Raw genomic sequence first — 10,344 nt, 5'->3', positions numbered from 1 at the left:
CTACATGTGCTTGGGGATGTGCAAAAGATGTGAAGTCATGATGTGACCTCTTCGAGGGATGTGCAACAAATTCCAAAATGTAAGTTAGTGTGGATATGATGATAGAGGGGGTGGGGGACTATGTGTAGAAAAGGAAAGCAGTGGTTGTGGCTATAGATGTGGGGGATGCAGTGGTTGTGACTATGGATGTAGGGGATGCAGTGGTTTTGGCTGTGGATGTGGGGGATCCAATGATAATTGGGGATGCAATGGTACTTGAGGAGTGGGTGTTGGGGATGTGGGCATACTAGTGGAATGAAGGATGAGGTAGCTCCCTTGCCCTTGAAGGCTCGCCACACATTTTTTATGTACACGATTCTAGCTTCTATGGCAGGACCCTCCCATTTTGTGTTGCAGGCAAGGATGTCTCGATCTATTTGACCAAGACATCGTCGACTCTCCAAGGTAAAGCGGTGCATGAATTAATCTCCAAACTGTCCAAAAGAAACATTTGGAAATTTTTCACGCAACGCCCTCAGCCCACCCTCATCCATCATCCTTGTGAGATTTTGCATGCCAATTTCACCATAGTTGAAAGCGTTCTCAATGATGTCCTAATTGACATTCATCAAGAAGTGCATCTTCTCATTCTTCAGCACCTTCTTTTGACCTTTAGTGAGATCAGGACTTATTCTCTCTCCCACATCATGCAGTAATGAAGCTGTAACACGGAATTCAAAACCGATTTAGTGGCAGCAATGACAAATAACAAAGCATGCGATTTCACAATTGCTCAAACTACATTTTGACTCATCCAAAAATACAATCAAATCACAAAAAATCTATTTATGAGACCTTGTGAATGTGCAATGTTGACTAACCATTTATGTACATCTAATACTAGGCTTTAACTACAATACACAACTATCAAGGGATACTTGAGTGCCAGACCTATAAGTGTCTATGAACACATTGCATGATATTAGGCTTAGACTGCATGACAAAACTCTCAAGAGAGATATGAGTGCTAAACAAAAACATCTATAAACTTAGAATGCGGCGCACGAGAGATGAGTGCTAGACTAAGCGTCTATGAAAACATCTCTAAACTTATAGTACAACACACAACTCTCAAGATTGATTAGAGAGATGACTGTTAGAGTAAGCATTTATGGAAATTGAGACTGCAACACACAACCCTATCAAGAGAGATGAGTGCCAGCCAAGTAAATAAAAAACAAACATTAAAATCAAAGCAGAGACTACAACATACAACTCTTGCAAAAGAGATTAGTGCAAGTCCCAAATGCAAACATGAATATTGAAACCGAGACTGCAACACACAACTCTCACAAGAGAGATGAGTGCCAACCTTAGATAAAAAATAAACATTAAAATCAAAGTGGAGACTACAACACAGAACTCTCATAAGAGAGATGAGCGCTAGTCCCAAATGCAAACATGAATATTGAAACCGAGATTGCAACACACAACTCTCACAAGATAAATGAGTGCCAACCTTCGATTAAAAAATAGACATTAAACTCAACCTTAGATAAAAACCAAACATTAAAATCAAAGCGGAGACTATGACACACAACTCTTGTAAGAGAGATGAGTGCTAGTCCCAAATGCAAACATGAATATTGAAACGGAGACTACAACACATAACTCTTGCAAGAGAGGATAAGTTTACCTGTGCAAGAGCTAAGTTGGGTCCACTGGTAGGCAGGTAGGGGCACTGGTAGGCAAATAGGTAAGAAGCAAATAGATAGGAGTATTCATCCGAATATAGGCTGAAAATGAAGGTGGGTGTTTTATACTACTTTTATTCATACGAATAAATTGTTTTATTTGTACAAATAAGCACTTATTCATACAAATAAAAGTATTTGTATGAATAAAATAGGAAAATTTTAGTTACTACATTTTAAATTGGAAAAAATGTGTAGTTGACTCATTTTTTTGAATCAAAACAAAAAATCGGATGAATTAATGCAACTTAGCTTGTGGGCATGGCGGATATCCAACAAAAAACTGCCATGTGTACTTGCAAACAAGCAACCCATACATACACATCCTTGGATCTTTGCTAACTAGGTATCCTCCCACACCATCACACAAATTAGACCTTAACATATCTGCCAAAAATGACATCTCAATGTTGTACCCCAAAACCTATTGTGTGACATGGTCAACTTGGTACTACCTAAATTTTGCTAGATCTAGATACTAGAGCATTACCGTGCATTGGAACCTTGACAAACACTCGACAATAAAAACAACAAAATACACAAAAACTAGATGCCCTATGGCATAAATGACCGAAATTAGAAAGGAATGGAAGGGCCTCAAACTGAGAAAATACTTGCAAATCTACATAATCCCAAAGTGAAGGCTCCATGCATTCATGTCTTTTTATTACCAAAATCAAACTTTGCTAGTACTAGAATAAGGATACTGGTTGTGATAGTAGGAGTGGAGTCAATGCTAGCATAGCAGATGATTTTGTATCCTTTAGATAGCATTTCCTACCATTGTTTTTCTTCCAAAGCATGGATTACTTCCAAGGTCATGACCAAAATATCATCAATGAAATTACCATGACCCATATTGGAGAATATTTGGGGCCTTGTGTTAGAGGCTTACCCGATTTGTGTTGATAGGCTTCACCCATTGAATGACACTGCACTCCTTCATTGTGAAAGCTTGTTGATTAATAGCTAGCAAAGAAAAGCTAAAAACTACACATTTATAGAGTAAGCATTTGTGGCTGGAATTGGGAGCAGTTGGAACTAGAACTAAAATTCTACAATGTCGATGGATGTTGGTTTTTTGCCAAAAAAGTGTAGCTACTATGGGGCTTATGCATAGCGCAAACTATTTTTCTAGATGTTTTGGAATCTAAGCCACCCTTGTGGGGTCTCTTCAATTATCTCTACCCTGTTAAGGAGAGAAATTTTGTTATGAGCATGATAGTCTCTATAAATTTCCCCCTCTCCAAAACAATATTATTTTGTAAAAATATCATAATGCTCAAATATGTGTAGGAATTTGAGGTCTGAATGAAGATTAGCTACTAGAGAAGGAAAGGTGCCCATAAATGACTTTGATTATCTAAACACTTTTGGCATAAAGCCTCTGTGGCTTTGAAGTATTATGGCCATTCTAGATGGCATTGTGACCTGAGCACAAAATGAAGAGTCATGATTCCCTTTTAGAGTCACTTTGGCCTATCAGAAGACATTGTGGCTTCACATCAAAAGAGACGTTATAGTCTCACACAAAGATTTATGGGCCAAACCTATAGTTTCTCAATGGCCTATTACAATACATAGTGGCTAGAGTGATGAGAGGCTTGATGGTTTAGAAGCAACCAAGGCACAAAAACTTGAAATGCACCGAGATATAGTGGCCTATCATGAGGCATTGTAGCCTTTGTAGTTAAAACAAAAAGCCTCTATGACTCCAAATCTCATGATGGTGAAGACCAACTAGGAATGGACCTCCAGTGTGTTAGAATTCAATGCTCCACTCTCATGTATCTATGTGGGTACCAACTAGCTCTACTTTGTAAGCCACCGTTTATGAGGAGGTCATTAAGTAGCATGGATACTTGGTAGGTACTAATTTAGACACTTGATAGAGGCCAAGTGTGATCAAATTGATAGAGTATGAGCTGGGGTCAAAGCTATAGTCGGTTATCAACTTAAGGCCAGCCACCAACTAGCACCAATCAACCTCCCAACAGGGGCTATATAATGAAATACCACATAATCCATTGGAATTCTCTTTCTATCACCCTTGTATTCATGCATCATAAAATCATTCCCATAGCCATAATTTCTAAGGATCTCTATAAATTTGAGCCAATAATAATACACTAAAAACTCCATAGTCAAGAAAAATTTGAAGCTTTGAGCCTAAATCAATAAATGAAAGACTCCACACTTGTAATTTTGAGAGCACACACACATTCACTCATGCACACCTACATGCACAAAAGAGAAGGAGACACAGGTTGCCTACAACTTACAAGTTAATTATTTAACAAAGAGAAAGACTCTTTTATAGTCCCTTAAGTATAGGGCTTCCATTAGCCCTTTGGATTGGCCATGTAGAGCACTCTATAATTTGGAATCTATAGACAATAACATACACACACCATGTTGTTGAGATTTCTCTCATGAAAAACATCTCTTAAGATTGACATCATGGTCATAAGATGAGGTACATAGAAAAAATTTGCTTGGTTGAATTCATGATCAAGATTATCAACTATTTAGTTGCAAAGGAAAAATAAACAAAATGGCACATCCAAATTGAAAGAACTTCAATGTGTTGCAACTGTTGATATAGGCCTTGCCATGGATCACAAATGTATATTTGAATATCACAAATGTGTATGAAGATCACAAACATATACTTAAAGATCATTCTTCATCAATAGAAAGTTGAGATAAACTGCATGTGAGACTTGATCAATTGCATTTTTGGGATGGCACTAGTCACCATGATGGATCGAATATCCCCAAACTTTGTTGCATGGAGTTGATATCATATATTATGATCACCTAGACAATAGATATGAAAATCTAGTGGATATTCCATTTGATTTACAAATAAAATAAGATGCATAATAATATCTAGGAATTTGTAACTTGTTCCACATATATGTGCATGAGCTATAGCAATATTCTGAATTCAGACTTAACACACAAATAAAAGAAGAAAGCATAGATGAGTACCTCTTGAGGACCTATGGGTGCATGGGGTACTGAAACCAACATTTGACATCACACCTCCACCAATAAGAGGGATCAAGGATGAGGACTCCATGTGCAATCCAACCCAAACAAAATAATTAGTGGTATTGCTAGACTATCATCAACACTAGTTTCGTGGAAGGACATAAAAGTGTCCTAGGACATATTGTCTTGTTAACTCGAGATCTTTGAGGATTTAATTAAGGCCACAAAATGACGGCTTTTGAAACATTCTCAATCTCAGTGTTTTTAATAGGCTTTGAAAAACCTTGGAATTTTTCTCAAGTCAATTGATAATCATTTGGGATGATAATTGATCAAAACATAGTTGCAGTTATTCAAGAAACTCTTTTGGCATTAGCTTGAAGGAAAAATAATAGTCATTTGGGATGATAATTGGTCAAAACATAATTGCGATTATTAAAGAAGATCTTTTGGTATTAGCTTGAAGGAAAAATGGTGAAAGTCCATTGAACCAAAAATGGATGGTTTGGAAAAAATTCGCTACTTTGATTTCAGTCGTTGAATCATAGTCCTATCCAAGTGTTATCAATCGTTCATTTCAAGAATAGCAATCCCAAAAACACAAGACGTGCTTCCTAGGGTTCCTAATTGATGCGACATGATCCAAAACAGCTGCTTGAAACCCAACTTTTGATTTGTTGGGTTTTTTTTGTTGTTTTTCCATAGATGGTGTCATCAGGGGTTCCTCCATGTGATTTTACTTCTTAGGCAGTCCAAGCAGGTGCCGAAATCATCATTCTAGCTCTATATTTTGGGATGGATTGGGCAAAGCATGAGTTTTCAAATACTTGGCAAAAGGTAGCTTATTATGGGAAAATCGAATGGTATAATCAACAGTTAGGCAAGATGGCATGCACTCTCAAAGGAGACAAAAAGAGATACAATGTCGATTGAGAGGAATTGTGTAGGTATATGATCTCAAGAGTCGATAAAGAAACTGAAGCATCAATTGAACAATCCCCAAGTCCAAGCAAGAAGGAAGTGCACTGTGGTGAAGCATCAAGTGCAAAGGGGAAGGAAGCGCAACATTGTGCTAAGGAGATCGAGGATATCTTCCTATCAAGGGCACGCCTCCATCCATGGGCAAAAGGGGAGGAACTTGCAAAGAGGTATGAAAACGTGATGGAAGAGGAAGAGACCGGTAATGGGGGATGAAAAAGAGAGAGAATGGGGGGCAAGGGGGGATGAGAAAAGGAAAGGTGAGGGGGTAGCGAGGGAACAAAAGGGGGAAGGCTATGTAAATTAATGCTAAGTGGGCTAATAGAAAATGCTAAGAGGATTAGGCATGAGGGGCAAGGGAGGAGGAGGTGGGCTCAATCGAGACACTACTTGAATTCCTTTTAGTATCCCATTTCTCCTAGGAGGGGACACCCTTGGCTTGAAACCACCCATGTGGAAGAGAACATGAGATCAAGGTATGCACAATCGTCCATGTATTGACAAACTAGTCTTACGAATAGAAGGCAATCTAGCTGATGGATAGAATCTCCCAAAATTTGATTATGTTCTTATATCACTCTCTTATGATTTATATCATAATACAGGATAAGTGTAGATGATTTACAATGTTGTCATGATGCTCTAAATAAGATGAACAAACTTAGCAAATCAAACAATTGGCATTCGAGGTCAAAGAAAAAGTTAGTAAGATAAGGCATCAAAGATAAGGAATTGACGATTGATTATGGTTCTTCTTCCTTTGCCAAAGGCATTTGACTCAATAAACAATGTTTAACTTGCAAAACAAGACATGAGACAATGTAGATAAGAAATTGACGATTGATTATTCTTCTTCTTCCTTTGCAAAGGCACTTGACTCACAAACCATGTTTAACTTGCCAAACAAGACATGAGACAATATAATCGATGAGTGAAAGATGACCAAAGCTAATAGGATATAGTTACGAACATTGCTCTACTATGCATTCGCTAAGATTAGAACAAGCTGGCTATCCATGTGTCTGCTATGGCATATACGAGAGGAATCACAAAGGTCAAAAGTGTTAGCAAAAATATAGGAGAGGGATCCTATACTAGAAATCTTGTTTGGTTTCATGATAGCCTCGTGATGCATAGCACCCACATGGTGTTTACATAGTATTCTAGAGGAAGTTTGTATGTTTATTGTCTTGATGTGCTCCATAGTGCTTCCTCACGTGCTCCATAGCACTTCTTCATGTCATTTTGGTTCAAAGTTAATTTGTCTTGATGTGCTCCATAGTGCTTCCTCACGGGGGGTTTCGGTTTGTTGTGTGAAGAAATTAAAATTTTGAAAATTATAGAAAAGAAGAACCCTTGCATTGGAACCTTAGAGCTTTTGCGCAACTCTTTAAAAGCCTTCTATTATACTTATGTTCAAGGGCCATTTCTCAAAATTCCTTGTGTGTGAATATATGGCCTTTAGAAATACCCCCTCCTTTTTCACAAGCTAATAATTCTCTATCTTAAACCCCTTATGTAAAGAAAGAAAAGATGGCAGCTACATGTCTTCTAGCAAACAAGGACGCTACTTGACATTCTTAGAGGGGGGAATGAGTGAATATCTCGCCTTTAAAATTACACCTTCCTCTTTTACAAGCTATATAACTCCATATCTAAAACCCCTATAGTAAAGAAAAATTGTACGAAGTGGTACAGCTACAGATCTTCTTCTAGGAAGCATAGATGCTACTTGACGTTCGTCTAGGGAATCTCAAAGAGCTTGATCAAAGATTGAGCCTTGATTTTGTCTCGAGGAATTCTACACTGATCAACCTGTACAGTTACATATCTTCTAGCACACCCAGATCATTCTACTTGACATTCCGAGAGGGAGGATCAAAAAGATCGAGCCTTGGTTTTGCGTCGAGCGGTCCTACTGATTTGATCAACCTGTACAATTACGTATCTTCTGGTAAAGTCCGATGCTGCTTGATATTCCGAGAGAGAGAGGATCTATGCAAGTGCTTGATCAAAGACTGAGCCTTGATCAAGTGCATGCTGCTTCACAATCCGAGAGGGAGAGGATCTATCCAAGTGCTTGATCAAAGACTGAGCCTTGGCTTTGCCTCGAGGAGTCCCACAATCGATCAACTTTTCGACAGCATCCACGCACATGCGAGCCCGAGAAACCTCCATGCGAGCCTCCTCCCCTCCCGTCTCACACAAATTCAGTAACGTCGCAGCTGCGTTCTCCTTGGCCCTGTCCGACCCTCTCCCCAACAAATTCACTATCATGGGTATTGCCGATGATTGCCTCATTGCCTTCGCCCCCTCCTTGCACCCCATCACCTGCGCCAATACCGCCAACACATCCTCCGTCAGCTTCCCTTCCTCCTGCAGTAGCCTCGCCAGTAGAATCGGCACCACACCCTCCTCCACCAGCCTCGCCTTGTTCTCTGGACACAACGCCAGATGAAACAGCGCTTTCAGCGCGTCCGCCTTGCACTTGGGCGACTCTTTCTTTAGTAGATCCAAAAGAGTTGGCACCAGGGTCGGAAACGCACCCAGATCCGACCTGAATGATTCCTCCACCAGTAGGCTGAAGAGGACCGCTGCTCCGTTGGCTCTTGTGTCTGAATTCATCCCTTCGCGGATTACTCGCACGATTTTGTCCACTGCTCCGGGTGTCGACATGATTGCACCTCTGTTGCCAGGATAGATCGATAAATTCAATAGTGCGGTTATGGCGTTCTCTTGGACTTTGAGGTCCTTTACAGTCAGGCTGTTCAACAAGAGAGGGATAGCCCCAGCTTCGGCTAGACATATTCTGTTATTCATGTCCCATTTGGAGAACAGCCTTATCTCTGCGAGTGCCTGCTTCTTCGCATCTGACCGGCCGAAGCTAAGCTGATTTAGCAGGGACTCCGACGCTTTCCGTTTCACCTCCATGGCCGCCTGTAAAAGGCAGGAACACGAAGGTGGGGGGGAAATCGCGGAGTGGGAGAGTCTAGGCTTCCTTGGGATTAACACCCAGATACAAACTGCAATGAGGAGAGAAGACCTGGAAGAAAGGGTTGGAAGGAGAGAATATTTGGAAGAAAGAGTTGGAATGAGAGAATCTTTGGAGCGAGTGATCACACAAACGCATTAAGTTACAAGAAGGCAATGCATAAGAGCAACGGCATGAGCAAAAGAAACTGCAACATTTCGGAGCTCACAGTTCAACGTAGACTGGGTCTCGCAAACAGAAATGAGATATATGAATATCTTTACGTGAAGAGCGGCTACAAATTCGTACGAGGACGAGCACGTTAGTTTCAATACGTTTTTTTTCCCAAAAAAATATCAAATATATATTATGGCTCGGTGCACTCGTCGTTTCCCCCCCCAAAAAAAATTTAAATCTATATTAAGGCTCCATTCCCACCCCACGAGGTCATCCTGGTTTGATGGGCTGTGGTGGTATGAAGCGCTCGGTTTGAAGGGCTCTCCTCCAAAAGGTGGTTTGAAGGGTCATCCCAGTTGGCCCAATAGCAGGCACGGCCCAACCCCACTGACACAAAAGATTTGTGTCTTGCCCATGTCATCTCCACACCAATCGCTAAATGGTTCACCCATGTCATCTCCACACCTATAACCGGTGTGAACCACTACACTTCTATTTCCTCCTCTATGGGCGAGTCGATAGCCTAGACCCACCCAAAGAGAAAAAGGTACGGGAAAGTATCAAAAGAGTTTTTTTGTCCTCCAAATTACATTCTCACAGATCTTTTTAAAGATCTTTTTAAAGCAAAAGCTACTCATATTTTAAGGGGATAAAAGAGGCACTCCAAACAGAAGCGCCATCACAAGAATTGTTTTGTGTCACTTCGAGTAGCTTTGTCCTAGGATTTTCCTTAATGTGTAAGGATATATATTCACAATTCTATTAGTCTAGTGTCAGCCAAAATAAATATTCACAATTCTATTAGAGTGCCACATGGAGCTAGATGCTCAATTTACAACCCACCTCAATTTTTCAATACAATCCACATGCTTATGTAGTATTCTATTAAAAAAAGTCAAAGTAGACTTAGCTAGCTATGTCAAAGGTCATATGGTTTAAAAATATATATAAGTAGAGCTAGCTAATGTAGCTATCTCTTGCTACTTGCTTCTTCCTCAAATGGATCTATTGCTCATCTCCTCCTCTTCGTCATCTCTATCTCATCATTATCCCTTCTCCTTCTCTTCCTCTTCCTCATTATTACCCTTGAGTGATCAAAGGTGCTTTCTCCCCGTTAAAAAGGGGTCTTTCAATTAAACTCTCTTGCAAGAAGTTGAGGGTTAAGGTTTGATCCTCATTGTTATCACATTTGGAGGATGCAAGAGTCTCTAATGAAAGACCTTTTTGTGTGTCCTAAAAGTAAGAGGACAATTTTTTTTGTCCATGTTGAAGGCTCAGTCTCCACCTACATGGCCAATAACCCAAGGTCAGCATAGGTTAGGATAAGTCAGTCCCACGGCACAAGGCAGTTACTAAGTATGTAGTGGATACCACTTTCTGTAACTAATAAGTAGTAGGCTAATGCAATAGTATGATGTTTTGTAACAAGGGCTATTACTAAAAGATATAACAGACTGCAAACTTATAACAGTCGGAATGGATCTGGAT

General features: G+C 39.9%; 1 protein-coding gene across 1 annotated transcript; it reads right to left on the bottom strand.

Annotated features, from left to right (window-relative positions):
* Positions 1-7,703: 7,703 nt before the first annotated feature.
* On the bottom strand, positions 7,704-8,639 carry LOC147889533 (U-box domain-containing protein 4-like). Its single transcript, XM_087391270.1, has one exon. The coding sequence runs from the start codon at positions 8,637-8,639 to the stop codon at positions 7,704-7,706; it is 936 nt and encodes a 311-aa protein (XP_087247396.1).
* Positions 8,640-10,344: the final 1,705 nt, after the last annotated feature.

Source organism: Dipteris shenzhenensis, chromosome 20, assembly GCF_047967505.1.
Source record: "Dipteris shenzhenensis isolate YYH24624 ecotype China chromosome 20, Dip_SZ_1.0, whole genome shotgun sequence".
Taxonomy (NCBI): domain Eukaryota; kingdom Viridiplantae; phylum Streptophyta; class Polypodiopsida; order Gleicheniales; family Dipteridaceae; genus Dipteris; species Dipteris shenzhenensis.
This window is presented reverse-complemented; position numbering and strand designations above follow the sequence as displayed.